Source organism: Xyrauchen texanus, chromosome 24 (genome assembly GCF_025860055.1).
Source record: "Xyrauchen texanus isolate HMW12.3.18 chromosome 24, RBS_HiC_50CHRs, whole genome shotgun sequence".
NCBI classification, from domain to species: Eukaryota; Metazoa; Chordata; class Actinopteri; order Cypriniformes; family Catostomidae; genus Xyrauchen; species Xyrauchen texanus.
In genome coordinates, this window is record NC_068299.1 from 4,113,591 (window position 1) to 4,134,755 (window position 21,165).

The window sequence follows — 21,165 nt, forward strand, 5'->3', positions numbered from 1 at the left end:
CTAAGTTTGAGTAAATGTATTTATTACAACTTACCTGGAAAAAAATCCAATTCATATATCATTATATGGCACATTTCTTTTTAGGTTAACTCTATTGCCCCTTTGAGTACTGTGGTTTGTTACCATCATTGTTACAAAAGATCACACGTTGTCATTGCTTTTGTTGATGTGCGTAAAGTATATTTCTGTCCTACTCCTTACTCTCATATTGTTACAAACCTGTTTGGTTTTTGTTGAGCATAATTGACATCAAACCTGGTGTGATTTTCCTTTGTGCATCAAATCTGAATGTTCGCGAATGTAATTGAGAGCTACAGCAAAGGGGATGATTTTCAGTGAATAACGACTTAAATTTTGGTCTGTGTCTCACACAAAGTTATCATATGGCTTTAGAAGACTGAAAATATAGCACAGTTTAATGAACAAGTTCATTAGCTGAGTTTTTTGTAAGAAATAATGTACAGTCAGCCAGTTGTTATCGCAGAATAAACCCAGACAGAAGCGACTTATTTTGCACCCAGTGTACATTATCCCGCTTATTACACTGCTACAAACCAAATAAATCAATAAAAGGAGATAAAATATTGATTTGCGTTGAAATAATGCATTTTTTTAACATACATGTAATTATATGAGATGAAAGAAAACACTGAATAGCTGAATTCCACCTCTGGTTTGCATCTGTTGGTGTTTATTTTGTAAATAATGACCGCCTGACTGCTCATTATCCATCTTATTACAAGACTACTTGGCAAATAACTACATAAATGGACATGAAACTTTGATTTGATTTGAGATTATTTTAATAGCTTACTTGTAGAGATTGCGCAGTATCACATACTTCCTTTCCAGACCTCACTTTATCGCTTGAGTGTGGGTGTCTGAGCTAATTTCTATAAATCTCTGTTTTGGTGTCGTTAAACTCTTGGATAAGGACTGTAGAGACACCAAGCCTAAAGAGATGTTTACAAATAGGCAATCAGACATGATTGTGTGTTTTTGTTAAATCCACCACATGCCAAAAGAATAACTTACCCAATAATGAAAGTTCTGTCATCACTTTCAGTACTCACCCTCATGTCATTATAAACCCGAATGACTTTCTTTCTTCAGTGAAACACAGATGAAATTTTGAAGAATGAACTGGTCATTTTTTCCATGCAATTACAAAGAATGCAGACTTCTTCAGAATGAGTCAAACGGACCACTTTTATGATACTTATGTGGTGCTTTTGCATCCTTTTTTGAAGCTTAAAACACCAGTCTCCATTAATTGTAATTACAAGAGGAAAGAAATATCCAGAACAATCCTTAAAGTTTCCATGAACTCTTTTAAACTACAAGTAATAACAATTATCTGGGTGTTTTTAAGCAGATTACGATAGAATTTATTCAACAAATGCCTCTGACCATACCTGCAGAGGGCAGTGGTGGCACACTCTTACTTGTCCCCAATTGGTACTTCTTTTCAAATCCCAGTTTGGAAAGTGATTGCTTCTGCTCTCTTTCACCCCCTCGTAATTTGAAATCTCTGAGCTGTTATGACAGCGTTGTGTTCTCTTTGTCTTGGTTCCTCCTCACACACTTAATCAACTTCTCCACATCTCAAGAGAATAACCCAACGGATTAAAAAAACTCTCCTTATGTTTATCTGAAAAGTCGCAAATATCTTCAATTACCTCGGCCAAGCATTAATATGAGCACTACAGCGAGGGCCAAATAAAATAAAACGTGAAGTGAAATCACCCCGCCTTACTGTGAACCTGTGAACCATAAGCACCTCGTCCAATGAAAATGTCTCCTTGAGAGGTCCTTTAATTAGGAACAGCTTCACCAGTCAATTAAATATTTTTGTTTGGAGGACTGGATTTTGATTTGCCTCACTTCCAGCATGCCCTTGTGCAAACACTGATGATTCTAGTAGTTGTCCAGCTCTGTTTTACTAATCAAACCTTACATAAAATCCCACACAATGCACTCTAAACTGATGCCAGGCTTTCACACCAATATACATGTTGGAAGACGCTCAGTCTCGGTTTGGCTCCTGACTATTCACAATATCGCTTGCCAATCATGTAATGTAATCAAAGCAACATTTTGAAAATGAAGCTCAATTTAATTACTCACCCTTATGTTGGTCCAAACCTGTATGACTTTATTTCTTAAAGAAATAGTTCACACAAAAATGATTCTCATCATTTAATCACACCCTCATGCCATCCCAGATGTGTATGACTTTCTTACGTCTGCTGAACACAATTGAAAAATATTTCAGTTCTGTAGGTGTGATGCAGACTCAGGCTGGTTGAGATCCATATGCGTTTATTCAGCAGATCAAACAATACAAGAAGGACAGGCAGACTCGTAACTGGAACAGGCGGAGGGTCAGGGCAGGCGGCGAGAAATCGAGGTAAGTAAACGGGCAGAGATAAACTAGGCTGGCGGCTAACTACGAAGGTCGGGGTAAACAGGCTAGGTAGGTACACTGAATAATCAAAAGTAGAAGTAAACACGCTCAGAAATGTGGCCGGGGCTAACAAGACTTCGCGAGGAAGGAGTTCACAGGCATGGTTAAAATAGACAGAGGTAATGAGAAACAGCTGGGAACAATCAGGGCAGTTAGTATTCGGGCGAGTGCGATCTCCGGGGACCAGGGAGAGAGACGCCCTCGTCGGTGTTCGTGACAGTAGGTCCATACAATGTGAGTGAATGATGATCAGAACTTTGAGACTACAAAAAGCACAAAAGCAGCATTAAAAGTTATCCATACAACTCCAGTGATTTAATTCATATCTTCTGAAGCGATATGATAGGTGTGGGTGAGAAACAGATCAATATTAATGCTGCCTTCTGAAGTGGTAATTATGAGAACGTCATGTTAAAGTGCTTTGTTGTCAGAAAGAGCGGGAAATATGGACGACGCCAGGTTCATTCATACATAGTTCTTGAGGAACTTTTATTTTGACACCATAATACATATCAATCACGATAATGGAATTTTGGTCAAATACCAATTTTCATGGTGCAAAAATCTACAACATGCATAGAATGGTTTTGTAAGAAAATTATACTCATCTGGGTTGCCAAGAGAGTGAGTAAACGATGTGAGAATTTAAATTTTAAGGGAACTTTTTTTTTTTGTTTTTATGTAATTGAAATTGCTACAGTGGCCAGTATGGTCAGTACCCAAACAATATTTTCTTCAGTTCTCTCAGTTTCACATAAAGCAACTCTGCCTTCCTCCTCCATTTCTCCAACAGAAAGTGTAGCCTACGTGAATAGAATGAAGTACACATTTCTTGCATGCGGTGGTGGTTTTGCGTAACCACGATACACAATAATTCCAAAATGTATACCGTTGCCAAATTTCTGCCTGTTTATCATGTCTAACGGTATATCGCTCACCCCTGACTGAAGCCATACAATGACTTACAAAAACAGAATTTCATATTTCTTAAGTCATTATTCACTGAAAATCTTGCCCTCCGCATTCCAAATTGTATTTGTACATGTTGCGTTGGGTTACCAGACCGATTGTGTTTGTCACAATTAAAGTCAAACCATTTAACGTGTTTTTGGCAAGTAATGTTTGACCGTGTGTGCGTGTTGTTACTGCAAACCGCCCAAGTGCTGCTAGCAAGTCCATACATGTAGAAGAGCTACATGCTATTTCCATTGAAATCCACAATCTATGATTGTCCTTTATAATTGATGATATGAAGTTATGGTCATTGTGGTTATTGCTTTTCATCATTTCCTTTGTTTGACTGTAGTTGCTGATGTAATATAATCAAAATCAGTTAGTTCCACTGTAGCTCAAAAATTCAGGAAGTTTCCTTTGTAACAATATACAGTAAGAAGATACTTCGTTGAGACAGTTTGACTGCTGGTCTGGGTTCAATCATTAGGAGAAGAAATCATGTGTGTTTGACTTTTCCACATGTTATGTTATATTGTACACCAGGAAGTGACTCTTTATCAATGAAACTTTCAAATGTAAATATTTTATTTTATTTTATTTTTATTTTTTTAGAGAAACGGCAATGATTTTCTAAAATCTTTTGAGAAAATGTGCAACAATTTAGCCTATATTTAAGGGTGAATCTCACATCTGTGAAGATGTTCTGGTCATTTTCATTCCAAAATCAAAAGAAATAAAAACAATTGATAATATGAATGAATTAAAACTCTATAATAACTATATAATATTATATTATATTATATTATGCAACCCCAATTCTGAAAAAGTTGGGACAGTATGAAAAATGCTAATAAAAACAAAATTGAGTTATTTGTTAATTTTATTCACCCTTTGCTGTATTGAAAGCACCACAACTACACATTATATGATGATTTACCATATGAATTTATTTTTTAATGTACAGTAATTTCAAAACAGATGATTGCAACACTCTCCAAAAAAGTTGGGACAGTTGAGTGTTTACCACTGTGAAACATCAACATTTCTTCTAATAACACTTAAGCATTTGGTCACCGAAGACACAAGTTTAATAAGTTTAGAAAGTGGAATTTCCCCCCATTCATCCATTATGTAGGTCTTTAGCTGCACAATTGTACGGGGTCTTCTTTGCCATCTAATGTGATAAAAATGCACCACACATTCTCAATTGGAGACAGGTAAGGACTGCAGGCAGGCCAATCTAGCACCCACACTCTCTGCTTACACAGCCATGCACTTGTAATCCGGGCAGTATTTGTTTTTAATTGTCCTGCTGGAAAATGCAGGGATTTTCCTAGAAAAGATGGTGCTTGATGGCAATATATGTTACTTCAAAATGTGTACATATTTGTCTGCATCCATTGTGTTCTCATAGATGTACGAGTTACCCATGCCATGGGCACTGACACACCCCTGGCCCATACAGACCCTGACTTACATACAGCTGTGCTTTCCAAAAAACACAGTTCCACTGTTCTACTTTCCATCTAAGATGAGTCTGAGCCCAGAGAAGTCGGCAGCGCTTCTGGACAGTGTTGATGTATGGCTTCTGCTTTGCATAGTAAAGTCTTAGCTTGCGTCTGTGGATGCAGCGGCGAGTGGTGTTGACTAACAAAAGTTTATTAAAGTAATACATTTTTCAGATGGCTGAGGGATAAGAGATCACGCACATTCAGAAGTGATTTTCTTCTTGCCCTTTATGCATCGAGATTTGACCAGATTCCTTGAAATCTTTAAATATATCGTGCATCTGTTGACAAATGGACAAGTCTTGAATGATGCTTGCTCTTGAAGGAGTAGGCTGTTTTTGGAGGCTCCTTATATACTATGAGACAATTACCAATTTCTGTTGAACATCTCCAAGCTTCATCGCCTTGCTATTTCAACACGTCAAATTGTTATTAGTCTTAAATTGCCCGTCCCAACTTTTTTTGGAGCGTGTTGCAATCATCTGATTTAAAATTACTGTACATTTTTTTAAAAATTATTAAATTCACAAGGAAAAACATCATATAATGTGTAGTTGTGGTGCTTTCAATATAGCAAAGGGTGGATGTTTTTTGTTTTTATTTGCATTTTTCATACTGTCCCAACTTTTTCGGAATTGGGGTTGCATTGTATTTTACTATTAATAAAACATAAAAAAATTAATAAGTAAATGGTCTATTTTTTTTTACTACTAAGCATGTCCCATCCCAGTTCTCAATATTGTAAAGCAGAAACAATATCTAATTATTGTAATTTCATTACAAATCTTACTATTGTAATTAATTACTAATGACTTAAAAAAATGGTAACACTTTACACTAAGGTTCCATTCATTAACATTGTGCATTAGGTATCATGAAGAAACAATGAACAATATATTTTTTACAGTATTTATTAATCTTTGTAAATGTTAGTTAATAAACATACAATTGTTCATTGTTAGTTCATGTTAGATCATAGTGCATTAACTAATGTTAACAAAGACAGCATTTGGTTTAAAAAAAATGTGTAAGTGTTGTAATTAACATTAATAAATGCTGTAAAACCATTGTTCATTGTTAGTTCATATTAACAAATGGAAACTTATTGTAAAGTGTTTCCTATATACAGTTGAAGTCAGAAGTTAACATACACTTAGGTTGAAGTCATTAAAACTCATTTTTTTTAATGACTCCACAGATTTATTAATAATGACCTGTAGTTTTGGCAAGTCGTTTTGGAAATCTACCAAATATAATACAAAAATCTACTCTATAATATCCAGCAATTGTTTACAGACAGATTGTTTCACTGTTAATTGACTATATCACAATTCCAGTGGTTCAGAAGTTTACATACACTAAGTTAACTGTGCCTTTAAGCAACTTGGAAAATTCCAGAAAATTATGAAGGCAGCTCTGGCTCAGGTGGTAGAGCGGGTCAGCCACTAATCCCAGGATTAGTGGCCCACACAACTACACATGCCGAAGTGTCCTTGGGCAAGACACTGAGCCCCAAGTTGCTCCCAATGGCAGGCTAGCGCCTTGCATGGCAGCTCTGCCATCATTGGTGTATGAATGTGTGTATGAATGGGTGAACGTGTCACAGTGTAAAGCACTTTGAATACCGTTAAGGTTAAATAGGCGCTAAATAAGTGCAGACCATTTACCATATCAAGCTTCTGATAGGAGGTGTACTGAATTGGAGGTGTACCTGTGGATGTATTTTAAGGCATAACTTCAAACTCAGTGTCTCTTTGCTTGACATCATGGGAAAATCAAAAGAAATTAGCCAAGACCTCAGAAAAAAAAATGTGTGGACCTCCTCAAGTCTGGTTCATTCTTTGGAGCAGTTTCCAAATGCCTGAAGGTACCACGTTCATCTGTACAAACAATAGTATGCAAGTATAAACACCATGGGACCACACAGCCATCATACCGCTCAGGAAGGAGACTCTTTTTGTCTCCTAGAGATGTAGTTTGGTGTGAAAAGTGCAAATCAATCCCAGAACAACAGCAAAGAACCTTGTGAAGATACTGGAGGAAACTGGTAGACAAATAAAAGAAGTCCTATATCAACATAATCTGAAAGGCTGCTCAGCAATGAAGAAGCCAATGCTCCAAAACTGCCATAAAAAAGCCGGACTACAGTTTGCAAGTGCACATGGGGACAAAGATCTTACCTTTTGGAGAAATGTCCTCTTGTCTGATCAAACAAAAACTGAACTCTTTGGCCATAATGACATTGATGTTTGGAGGAAAAAGGGTGAGGCTTGCAAGCCGAAGAACACCATCCAAACCGTGAAGCATGGGGGTGGCAGCATCATGTTATGGGGGTGCTTTGCTGCAGGAGGGACTGGTGCACTTCACAAAATAGATGGCATCATGAGGAAGGAATATTATATGGATATATTGAAGTAACATCTCAAGAAATCAGCCATAGGGTTACAGCTCGGTTGCAATGGGCCTTCCAAATGAACAAAGACACCAAGCATACCTCCAAAGTTGTGGCAAAATGGCTTAAAGGTGCAGTATGTAACAATTTGCATGTAATATTCACCTTTTTTTGCCAATGTGTGAACGCCTTGTAACGCAACTTAAAAAATGAGCCCTTCCCAGACTTCTTAGGTTGCCTATTAAAGACTGTAGACTGATTTTCATGCGAAGGGAGCGGGACGGTTTTGCCAGGAAAATCCAAAGGTTGTGACATCTATGCACGCTCTCGAGAGCATTGCCTCAGTGATTCTCTTCCGCTATTCAAGAGCGACAACAAGCTGCAACACTAGATAACGTTATCTTAGAGATGGAATCCAGCAAACGTCCGGCTCCCAGTACAACACTGACTCCTGCACAAATTCAGAGTAAGCCAAAAAAAAACAGAAAAAAATGTATCTACTGAATCCCGTCTGGCTAAGTGGGAACGTGATCGTGGTCGAGTGAAAACTAGAGTGAATTTGAGGGACCTGGAGGAACCTTCGTTCGGTTTTGGGGATCAAAACTGACCCTGAATTGGCATTCTTTTTATTGGACAGGAAAGCTTACATAACTGCAAAGCATGTGAAATACAGTGCCATAAGATGGTCTGTATAATTTTAACTAACTTGATCTTGCCTGCCTAAAGATCTTCTCTTTATATTAAATGTCAGGTATACAGGATAAATTTAAGCAAATACGCTGGTTTCTTGATCGTAGTAAAACATATGACATACAAAACATACAATAGGGCAACATAACAGTAAACTGTCTGGTATAGTTCGGTAGTATGTAGCTGTATGTGTGTATCAGTATGCTATGTTAGCTGATAAGCAGTTTTAGTTTAGTCTCAAAGTTTGTAGTAAAACAATCATAACTGTAATTTTATCTGTGAATCACGTTCAGTCTCTATGTACGTTGTTTTGTTCGATGATCGCTCGCTCGCATCCCTATGGAGTGTGTGCATGAACGCAAGCATGAGCAACAGGTTGCAGTTCACTTAATGGCCACAGGTGTCATTAATAACAAGGGTTTCTGAATCTTACATACTGCACCTTTTAAGGACAACAAAGTCACGGTATTAGAGTGGCCATCAAAAAGCCCTGACCTCAATCCAGTAGAAACTTTGTGAGCAGAAATGACAAGTGTGTGTGCGAGCAAGGAGGCCTACAAACCTGACTCACTTACACCATTTCTGTCTGGAGGAATGGGACAAAATTTAAGCAACTTATTTTGAGAAGCTTGTGGATGGCTACCCAAAAAGTTTGACACAAGTTAAACAATTTAAAAGCAATGCTACCAAATACTAACAAAGTGTATGTAAACTTCTGACCCACTGGGAATGTGATGAACAGAAATAAAAGCTGAAATAAATAATTCTCTGTACTATTATTCTGACTTTTCACATTCTTAAAATAAAGTAGTGATCCTAACTGACAAATGACAGCAAATGTTTTCTAAAATTAAATGTCAAGAATTTTGCTAAACTGATTTTAAATGTATTTTGTATTTTGACTTCAACTGTGTATATATATATATATATATATACAGGGTTGGGAGGGTTAATTTTGAAATGTATTCCACTACAGATTACAGATTACATGCTGTAAAATTTAATTTGTAATGTATTCCTTTAGATTACTCAAGGTCAGTAATGTGTTCTAAATACTTTGAATTACTTAGATTAGATTTTTTTCACTTGTTTTGACTATAGAAACTCTACCAGTACAGTAAGACAAAATACACATGTTAAAAATACATCTTAAATATCTTATGCAGTGTTGTCTCTAAAACAAGATATATCAAATAATATTTTTACAGGAAAACAATACAAAAATTTATAAGATTTTTGGTCTAATATCAAATCTTACTAGAAAAAAGAAATTATGATCCAACGTGAATTTTCTTGATAATAAATATGATCATGTCTGGTAACATGTGCATGTAAAATGGCTAGAAATAGCATTTTAGCTTAGAGTAAATCAGACAATTTACACAAGGTTTATTTATATTTCTTCTGCTCCAAACTTACTTCAAATGTACTTCTCTGTCTGCTCGTATGAATGTAACACATCATAAAAAAGTGTTTCACCGCTGTTCAAACATCATTTATATGTAGAAATGTTTTCCATCTGAAAGGAATATTACATTTACATTTATGCATTTGGCAGAGGCTTTTATCCAAAGCGACTTACAGTGCACTTATTACAGGGACAATCCCCCCCGGAGCAACCTGGAGTTAAGTGTCTTACTCAAGGACACAATGGTGGTGGCTGTGGGGATCAAACCAGCGACCTTCTGATTACCAGTTATGTGCTTTAGTCCACTACGCCACCACCACTCCATACAATAGTGCAACATATTAAATGAAAGAAATGACAATAAAATGCAAAGTAATCTCTTCAGTAATCAAAATACTGTTTGAATGTAACTGTATTCTGAATGCCAATTATTTCAATTGTAACTGTAGTGGGATACAGTTACTTATATTTTGTATTTTAAATATGTAATCCCATTACATGTATTCCATTACTCCCCAGCACTGTGTGTGTGTGTATATATATATATATATATATATATATATATATATATATATATTATAAAATTGTGCATTAAGGTGGCATTTGATGCCTTTTACTGCCTTTTAATTTTAGAATTGAGGAATTGAGTGGGAAAATGTGCTAAATAGTGGCATAATGTAAATATAATACATTATGTATTATCCTATTGCCATTATTTTATATATATATATATATATGTTTCCTGATTTCTCATGCTAAATCTCACCCAACCAAACAAATGCTGTTATATTATAAATATGGGTTTATTGTTCGTGTTTTCTTTCAATTTTAATATTTGTGTGTGTGTGTGTGTTTTATCTTGTTTGGGCCAGAATTCTGACCTGAGCAAATGGGGTGCTTACACACTATAAAAATCTAACATTTGATGGATAGCAATATGTCAAATGTGTTTTTAAAGCTGCACAAAGAGCCGTGTCTGAAATCTGAGTTTCAAGCGGAATTGGATTTTCGAAAGCACAACTAGACTTGCAAATTCTCAAATTTTTTAACATAATTTTCGCAAATCTTTTTCGCAAAGGATTCTGCAAATCTTTTCTTTCTGACCTTGAGACGCACCATCCACTTTAGAAATCAGTTGATTTGCAGACTTCTTTTGCTTGGCATAAACTAGTGTGTAAGTGCCCTTTTAAGTAACCATTCATTTGCAAAACGTAGATATTGCTCCAAGATATTTTCAGGGTTCCCACGGTCATATAAAACCTGGAAATGGCAGACAATTTTTAAATTGTGATTTCCAGGCCTGGAAAAGTCATGAAAATTATAAAAAAATGTATTCAGTTTGCCTGTACACATCTGTAATCAATGTTTTTTAGGGATAATTGGCTCTACAATATTTCATCTGTTAGTATAGAGTGTAATCTCTATCAATTTTAAAAATCCTTATCCATCAATCAAACATGACTGGAGAAGTCATGGAAATTCATTGGTTTTAAACTTGTGGGAACCTTGTAAGATTCTTCTAAAATGCTGTGACATTTACGTTGTGTTCTTTTGACTTGTATCTTGGAAGAACTCATTTTTCTCTTTAACCCTTTTGCTGCTCATCATCCTCATGTTGAAGGTGAGGCTAGTGCGCTCCAATCCACCCAGTCCACAGTTCAAAGCTTCCTTTGACGCCTCTTACCAAGTGTACAAACGCTACCAGATGGCCATTCACAAGGATCCACCTGAAAAAGCTACCGAGAGCCAGGTTAGAGGACACAAAGCTCAGGGGTTGAGGCAGTACGGCAGACTCTTAGCTGTCAAGCACATTTTATATGGCCTACCTGTTGAAGAAAAAACTGCTAAAACCGCCTGGTCTGGCTGCTCAGTTGGCTGGTTTGGGGCTTGGGCACTGTTCAGCTGGTCAGGCTGGAAGACCAACTTAAACCATCTAAGACCATCTTAAACCAGCTTAGGCTGGATTAAGTTGAGTTGGTTTTCAGCTTCCTCTTTTGTCCACAAACCAAATAATATCTTGAGAAACACTTCATGGATGGGGACATTAATGGTGACATCAGCTTACATTTGAAGTTATTTGTGTATACAAGAAGTTCGCCAAGAGCAGAGGAATCCGATAGAAGTAAGTAGGTGATATATGGGTTGGGAAAGGGTCCAGGGTGGGTGGAAATCTGAATGAACATGAGAGAGAAATGAAAACATGTTCACCTAAAACTGGATGCAAAGAATCACAATGCACTGACTTAGAAGGAAAAGTTCTCCCAAATAGGAAATTCTATCATTATTGATTAATATTGTTCCAAACCTCTCTGCTGTTATTTTTCCTTGGAACACAGAAGAACAATTTTAAAGAATCTTTATGCATCTCATCCCATACAACAACTCCAAAAGGACAAAAACATCACAAAAGTAGTCCATGCACTATATTCCAAATTTGCGTCTAGTGTATGCATCTAGCTTGGAATATAGCGCATGAATCAGATGGACTTTTATTTTGAATTTTTGGGATTTTACAGAGGTGGTCACTGAGCTTGTTTACGTGAACACCAGAAAGCCATTTAGTACAAGAAAGCTGCTTAAGGCTGGAAAGCTGCATTCCCATTTACATGGACTGTGTTTGCTGCTTTCTCTTTAATCATGTAAACATACGGCTCGGTCAGTAAGCAGCTTTCTCCACAGCAACGTAATTTCCCTGCGACACCTGTGTTTATAACAAATAACAAACATGGCATCCGAGGAAGACTTGGCTATTTTATTCTCCCTTGGTTCCAGAGTTGTTGCTGTGTTTGTTTCCTAGTGAAATTGCGTTGCAATAGTAGGGTTTCCCTCTAATCTCAAACGCAGTGATTCCCACAGTGTATTTGAGTGCACACTTGAAGGACAGTAGTCGATATTATTAATTGGTCTTTATAAATGAGAATATTTTATAGTGTATTTTCTTTCCCCTTTCACTGTACTCCCAGAAATGTTGAATTCTTTCTGCTATATTGATATGACGTAGGGCTTCATGCTATGATGTTAGTTATCTGCTCTGTTCCACGCACATACACACTGTGCACAAGAACTGCGCTAATGCGTTTACATGGCCACAAAAGCAGCATTCTCCGGGAGAATCCTGGGTGTGTTAAGCCGCTTTCTCTTAATCTTTTAAACAGTGTAAGGAAGACGTAGACCCTGTTTACACCTTATATTAGGATGCATTTTTGGTGATCCGATCATACAGGTCTAAATGGTGTCTAAAATGTTTTGTGATCGGATCACCAAAACCTCATACGAATGTGGTCAAAAGCACATGTGACCACATTGCACTTGAGGTGTTAACGCTAATCCATCTTGTATGTGTCCTGGGACAACTCATCTCACCTGCCCATCAACCACTGCGCTAAAACAGAGTGTAAACTTTACCGGTTATGAGCAGCTTAAAATTGAAAAAAAAAACAAAAAACGCCTAATCCATGCTTACATGCACAAAAACGGGAACATCACGGATCTTATTCAGTGTGTTTGATATCAACATAGATGAGAGACTTGAACAACTTTGTGCTTGGACTAAAATTCAGATGCATCTGGGAGAAACGGCTTGCTGTTTTATTCTGTGCTTTGTCTTTTATTACTTTGTTGCATTTTAATGTCATGCATTAACACGCTGGTATAGTGATTGATGTATGTCATCATAAAACAGAGATCCTCCCCCTGAAATCCGTTCACAAGTGGTCACAGGAGATGCATTTAATCAACCAGGTGTAAACCGTGATGTGTCTCGCCTGACCACATGACCAGATCACCCAAGATGCATCTTAAAACCGCGTGTAAATGGGGTCATAGTTCTCATTTAAATGCTGTTTCAGAACGTCACTTTCTGCAAAAAGCTTGAAATAAACCGTTTTCTTATTAAGTGTGTGTATACATGGTCACTGTGAAATGTTATTGTATGGCAAGAGCTGCGTAAAGATCCTTAGAAAATTGTGTCTTGTTTTTTTGTGTAAACAATTACAGAGCACAGGTTTTTTGGTTGAATTTTTCTTTTCATGATCAGTGTTTTAAAAGTGACAGTGAAATACAGCAAGGTGAAGGAAACTAAAAACAACTGAACTTTCTGAGAGAAGGACCAGAAAGAAAAAACAATGGAGAGCGTTAAGCCAAGAAAACAAGCTTGGATTAAACTGTGAATAAAGTGCTTAAAAGGGGACGAGCAGCAGAAATTGGATGGAAATAAGGAAACATTCTCATCCTCTCTGTGTGGGCAATGTTTCTACAGGTGTCTGTGTAAATCAAGAAGGTTGTTACCATTGAGATGTTTGTGTTGTTAGGCAGGCGTGTCATAAACAACCATTTTGTCAACCATGGTCATGTGGGTAGAGTTTGTCAGACTTTGTGGATAGTAAATGGATACTGAATTAAATAGGCAACACAACTTTCTATTGTGTTTTTTAAGTTGGTGGGTTAGTTGCAATAGCAAATATGCACCTCAGCATCGTTACAGTGATTTTCAAACGAATGGCTCTTTTGAGACTTTTTTTATTTTATTTTTAAAGTAGGTCAAAATGATTTGCAAATTGGTCACACAACACGCTCACTCACTGAAGTGGTTGGGACATTTTTTATGTGGCACAAATACAGTTAGGATCTATGATGATGGGGCGACAAAAGATGTTGAGAGTTGTTTTTACTCTTTCAACTTTGGCTGTTCTTTGAAGTGGATAGCCTGCCACTTATTGTTGCCTCAGACTGTCTTTAATTGGGGCTCATTGGGTAATATAGGCTAAGATTGGGTGATTTTGAATATGTTGTGGTGTCAGTGCTTGTTATGGCTCCTACACACTACACGACTTTCAAAGACGTCGGATCGTGGTACCGTTCATATTACAAAACTCTCTGTCTTGTCACTGAAGTCTTAGCATTTTCAAATTACACTACGAATCCGCGACAGGGGTGAACACATTCTAAGACATTTCACTATTGCGAATCCCCGTCGACTCTGCCTGGATCCGGCGATCTCCACAAAACTGTCGGCAAGAACCTCGGGCTTAAAATCGTGTAGTGTAAACGCGGCATTAGCTCAAAACACACCCACCTGCTGTCTTGGCTTGAATATGTAATCTTTGTCAAATGTGTTCATCATCAGCCAGGCATATTAACAGCCAGTATTAGTGTTGGGAATGTGATTATACTCTTGAGCAGGACTTTACGCCCCTAGTGCACTATCCTCACCTTCAGCCCATCTGTCTCCCTGCATTTGTTTTCCATCATACTCAATAACATCACAGTCTCTCTCCCCCTGTCTAACTCAAACGATTGATACTATTAAAGAAGCCGAAAATAAGTTTACAGATTCACTGAAGCATGAAATGAAAGTAGGGATGCACTGTGTATATGTGACATGCTCTATCAAAATGAGTGGGATGATGCAATGGGCTGTGTTTGGAAAAACTAAAGATTTTATCAGAAGCGATCTTTTTTTTTTACTGCTTTCAAAATGTTATCATGACATTGTTCCAAATGTCGTTTTTATGCTTTTTAAGTCCGTCTTCTCAAAAACAAGTTTTTTATAATGGCCATTTTTCAAATGATTGTATCTCAACAATAGTTTGGAATAGAAACATAAAAATTAAATCATTAGAAAGCTTTTACTTCTGTGCACACAGATTCTGGGTCAATGTGATTCTTAATGATTGAGAAGGTCACGCATGTACCATTTAAGGTACAAAGCCGTCACTGGGGTGGTATCCTTGTTTTGGGTAATTACCTGTATTTAAACCCTTTAAGCGACAAAAAGGTATGCTTTTTTGTTCCCAGAGTAACAAAGCATAAATGTACCTTTAAAGGTACACATACAATTATGTAACCAAAACAAGTTATACATTATAACTAGAGGTATAAAAATCCCCTTGAGGGTATTAACCTGGTGACGGCCCTTGTACCTTAAACTGCCTTGTTTTCTGAGAGTGGATAGTCTGATAGAGACCTGTTAAAAGCAAATTATTTTCATGTTGTAGCAGATAACCAATATTGTAGATCTGCCATTTTGCTTAAAACTACAGTATTCCTTCTAATGCATTAAACCTTCTAAAACCGTATGCTCTCTAAATCTCAAGAGCTTTATATGCTTCAATTCTCTTTACCGTAATGAATGAATATATATATACATTTTATATATATATATATATATATATATATATATACATACTCTGGCAGCCAAAAGTTTGTAATAATGTATTCTGAAGGAAATTGGTACTTTAATTCACCAAAGTGTCATTCAGGTGATCATAAAGTATAGTCAGGACATTACCGATGTAAAAAACAGCACAATTACTATTTGAAAAAAGTAATTTTTGACCATCAGCCATTTGGTTTGTTAAATGAAGCTTAAAATTGTCTTTGTGTTTGTGAGTTGCCACAGTAAGCAATAGACTGGCATGTCGTAAGGTCAATATTAGGTTAAAAAGGGCAAAAAGAAACGGCTATCTCTAGAAACAAGTCGGTCAATAATGTTTTTGAGGAATGAAGGCTATATAATGCTTGAAATTGCCATAAAAAGCTTTCATACAAAGGTGTAACTACAGTCTTCAAAGTCAAAGGACAACTGTCTCTAACAAGGACAGAAAGAGATGTGGAAGACCAGATGTGCAACTAAACAAGAGGATAAGTACATCAGAGTCTCTAGTTTGAGAAATAGACGCCTCAAATGTCCTCCGCTGACAGCTTCATTGAATTCTACCCGCTCAACACCAGTTTCATGTACAACAGTAAAGTGAAGACTCAGGAGAACTTATGGGAAGAATTGCAAAGAAAAAGACACTTTTGAAACAGAAATACAAAAAGAAAAGGTTCGAGTGGGCAAAGAAACAGACATTGGACAACAGATAACTGGAAAAGAGTGTTATGGATCTTAACCCCATTGAGCTTTTGTGGCATCAGCTAGACTGTAAGATGTGTGAGAAGTGACAAGACAGTCACATCTATGGTAAGTGCTACAGGAAGTGTGGGGTGAAATGTCACTTGTGCATCTGGACAAACTGACCGCTAGGATGCCAAGGATCTGTAAAGCTGTCATTGCTGCATGTGGAGGATTATTTGATGAGAACTCTTTGAAGTAGTTGAAGTAATTTTTCATGTTATTAATGTCCTGATTATATATTGTGATCAGTTGAATGCCACTTTGGTGAATTAAAGTACCAATTTCTTTCCATAAGAGCAAAATCTGGACATTATTCCAAGTGTAAAATCTGCCTGTGTGTATATAAACTCAGCAAAAAAAGAAACGTCCTCTCTCTTTCAACTGCTTTTATTTTCAGCAAACTTAATGTGTAAATATTTGTATGAACTTAAAAAGATTCAGCAACTAAGACAGAAACTGACCAAGTTTCACAGACATGTGACTAACAGAAATGGAATAAGGTGTCCCTGAAGAAGGGGGGGTGTCAAAATCAAAAGTAACAGTCAGTATCTGGTGTGGCCACCAGCTGCATTAAGTACTGCAGTGCATCTCAACCTCATGGACTGCACCAGATTTGCCAGTTCTTGCTGTGAGATGTTACTCCAGTCTTACACCAAGGCACTTGCAAGTTCCTAGACATTTCTGGGAGGAATGGACCTAGCACTCACCCACCGATCCAACAGGTCCCAGGCGTGATCAATGGGATTGAGATCCGGGCTCTTCGCTGTCCATGGCAGAACACTGACATTTCTGTCTTGCAGGAAATCATGCACAGAACGAGCAGTATGGCTGGTGGCATTGGTGGCATCATGCTGGAGGGTCATGTCATGATGAGCCTGCAGGAAGGGTACTACATGAGGGAGGAGAATGTCTTCCCTGTAACGCACAGCGTTGAGATTGCCTACAGTGACAACAAGCTCAGACCGATGATGCTGTGACACACTGTCCCAGACCATGACAGACCCTCCACCTCCAAATCGATCCCGCTCCAGAGTACAGGCCTCGGTGTACCGCTCACTCCTTCTACATTAAACACGAGTCCGACCATCACCCCTGGTGAGACAAAACCATGACTCGTCAGTGAATAGCACTTTTTGCCAGTCCTGTTTGGTCCAGCGAAAAATGGTAAATGGTCTTCACTTATATAGTGCCTTTTTATCCTTAGAGTTATTCAAAGCACTTCACACTGCGTCTCATTCAACCATTCACACACACATTCACACACCAATGACGGCAGAGCTGCCATGCAAGGCGCTAGCCTGCCATTGGGAGCAACTTGGGGTTCAGTGTCTTGCCCAAGGACACTTCGGAATGTGGAGTCACGTGGGCCGGGAATTGAACCACCAATCCTGCGATTAGTGGCCGACCCGCTCTACCACCTGAGCCACAGCCGCGAAGTTCACAACTGCAGTTCAGGCAGATGAGCAGGGACCCTGGGCATCTTTCTTTTGGTGTTTTTCAGAGTCAGTAGAAAGGTCTCTTTAGTGTCCAAAATCTTTATAACTGTGACCTTAATTGCCTACCGTCTGTAAGATGTTAGTGTCTTAACAACCGTTCCACAGGTTGTTTATGGTTCATTGATCAAGCATGGAAAACATTGTTTAAACACTTTAAAATAAAGATCTGTATTTATTTTGATTTTTACAAAATTATCTTTAAGATACAGTGTCCTGAAAAAGGGATGCTTCTTTTGCTGAGTTTATATATACATATTATTATATTATTTAGGGATTTAAACATCATTATCAAGATAATCAATAATCAAGATTATTTCTTGTTCTGCCTTTAATTCATGCAAAAAAATAAAAATAAAAACACCATATACAATTATTGTTATTTGATACAATACTGATTTACTGTAATGAGAATCTTATGATCATCACCACTGAGAATAATGTTGATTTCCAAACAATCGCGAAAGTAGAAGCATTTGAAGGAAAAATGTGCTTTGTGGGAAATATTTTCACAATATAATTACATATACATTATATTGTGCATCTCTACAAAAAAATATTTTCAAATGGTTTAAAGCCATTCTGAAAGATTAAGAGATACATAAGTGAAATACAAGCAAATTGTAAGACAGCTTGATGGTGTAATTCGATTTATTTGATCTTTATATTCAATAAAGGTTCTAAAGACTGAACTCAAACAAAACTACAGATGTTTTAAATGTATTGTTGGTTTCATGTTAACCACTCCCCTTTTCCATTCCTTTTTATTACCCTTCCCTCTTCTGTCCAATCTTCCTCTCTCATTTCTTTCTGTCCATGGATTTGCTTAACATCTTTCCTCATTCCCTCATTTATTGTACTGGTCTTCGCCTCCCATGTCAAAATGTTGTCATTCCCTTCGTCCTTCTAATCATCCCTCCATCACTCTGAAGGTGAGGCTAGTGCCAGTCAGATTTGAGGACCCAGTCTTCCTGGCATCCTACAAGCAGTCAGCGGCTCTGTACGCCCGCTACCAGATGACAGTTCACGGCGACCCTCCGTACGAGTGCGGGGAGAGCGAGGTACAGAATTAAACCATGTCATGTACTGTATTCTCTGACTGCACGAAACACCTCAATCGATTGACCTGGCATTTTGCTTGCTAACTCACCAAATCACATATTACGTAAATCTCTTGTAAGCATTCGCTTATTAATAGACACAGAATCTACACCCACAAAACTTTTAATAAAAGGTAAGCAGAATTAAAGAGCACTTTTTTGTTCAGTTTTGTTATATGATTGTCTTGATGGAATCATAGCTTAAAGTCACATAGCTTAAGCTGCATCTGCCACATTGATTTGTGCAAATTATAGTCGGCATTATTGATGACCCCTTGACAAGTTAAGTAATAGTCTGGCTGCAATAGACCAGTGTGGGATTAGTGAGTCATTGGAAATCTATCAGCAAGATACTATAACATTTCATTACAACACACACAGGTTAAAATTACCCGTAGCTTTGTGTATCTGTCTTTGAAGCCTGTGGTCGGCTAATTGTACCAAAACAAAGAGGCACCAAAACACTTTCCCGGACTCTCAGTTTCATCATACCAAGTTGGTGGAATGACCTTCCCAACTCAATCCGTGAAGCTCAAAAAACGGCTCAAAACACATCTTTTCCAGGAACAGTCACTAAAATTAAATCTGTTTTGAATGCTATTCTGATGCTAGTAAAACTTTGTACTTTTCGTACAAATGTCTCCTTAAGATGATTCACTTATGTTTTCCTCTTTTGTAAGTCGCTTTGGATAAAAGCGTAAATCTGTCATAATTTGTGTATGTCCGTTTCTATTACAGGATGAAAAGCTACTTTAATAGTTATCTTGTGCTTGCTGAACAAATTTAGAGCGGTTTCCATTAGCAGATATGTTTGCATTGACTGGATTGGCCAATAATTCTCCTGTGTTTTGGTAGAGAGCGAATTAAGACGAGTGTTAGCGAGGGAAACTCTTTTACTGTATGCCATTTCAATTTTAGCCTGGGCTGGGCAGCTGCACACACCCTGCTCTCTAAAACACAGATATAGCTCAGTTACTTGTCATGAAAGAAGCAACATGTGTAGTGTGGGAGTTTGTTGGACATCCATTCAATCTTAATATGCTGTTGAGAGGACAAAGGGAGGCCAAGGGAAATCAAATTTATTTGAAGTTATTTTTCAAAAGGCTTCGGTGGTTATGCTAAAAGTAGGGATGTTCACGAGTAATCGTCCTGCACCAGCTAGTTGACTATTATAAATACTACTTGAGTACATTTGCTTGCTGTGGGCAATGCTGAATTATAATGTGCTTTCCTTCTGAATCTCACACTAAATCATGAAGTTACAGTACAATTGAGTCTACTTGGTGTGGTGGGGTGGTGTGGTGTATGTGTTGTCGAGGAGCTTTATAAAGCAAAGCCAAGTATAGAAATACTTGTGATATTCTGATCCTTATTGAATTGTACTCTGTTGGTATTTGGTTCTTGTTGGAGTCAGGCAAACCAGCGGATGAAGCGGTTCAAGAAACTTGGGAGCGGATCAGACCAGTATGTGTATTAAATCTCTAAACACTGATAGAGCTTATTTTATAAAAGGATAACTTATACCACTTGTTTTAAAATGTGATAGACATTTCAAACTATAAAAATGTGATAGACTTTATGTAGACTCATGCCCTAATGCTATTGGTTTCTTTGTAAGCTGTTGGTGAGTGTTTTTACTGTTGTTTTTAAATATTTTTATTTATTTATTTATTATATATATTTTTTATTAATGCATATACATAAAAAACATTTCTCCAATAGTTTGTTGAAGTTAGCTTCTTTTAAAACTGTTCTTGCTAACGTTTGTGAATAAAACAAAATATAAAGTTCACGTGCGTGCATACTTGTTGTAATCAAGTACCCGTTTTTTCTTTTTGTAGGGTTAGAGTACTAGAGTACCCATTAAAAAAGTTTTACTCCCTAAGAAATTAATTTTGAAACATGTATAAAATCATGAGAATTCACATGAGATGAGGACTCGAGTCAGATCAGTAACCTTATAAAAGCTGTTTTATTTTACACAGAGAGGGTCCCCTCATAAGGGCTGTTATTTTAGAATCACATGACCAGCTGAATACTTCTAGCTTAATCTCATTAACTGTCTTGTTATTGGACACTTTCACTCTTGGATTAAGTTAATCATGGCAGATTGTGAATAGTGAATCACTACAATGGCAACTGTAACTGAAAACTATTGATTTTCAATGATGCTGCCACCCTACCACTAGGTGTTACTATCCAAGATGACATGAGCAAAAAGTAAACTTAAAAGCAAATTTAAAGCAACTTAAATT

The 21,165-nt window shown here is 37.3% G+C and overlaps 1 protein-coding gene across 1 annotated transcript in view; it reads left to right on the forward strand.

Moving 5' to 3' along the window:
- Positions 1 to 21,165, forward strand: part of LOC127618239 (arginyl-tRNA--protein transferase 1) — a 112,176-nt gene that overhangs the window by 28,812 nt on the left and 62,199 nt on the right. The window contains 2 exon segments of the mRNA XM_052090592.1: positions 11,041 to 11,169; positions 18,743 to 18,871. Coding sequence (XP_051946552.1) covers positions 11,041 to 11,169; positions 18,743 to 18,871 — 258 coding nt within the window.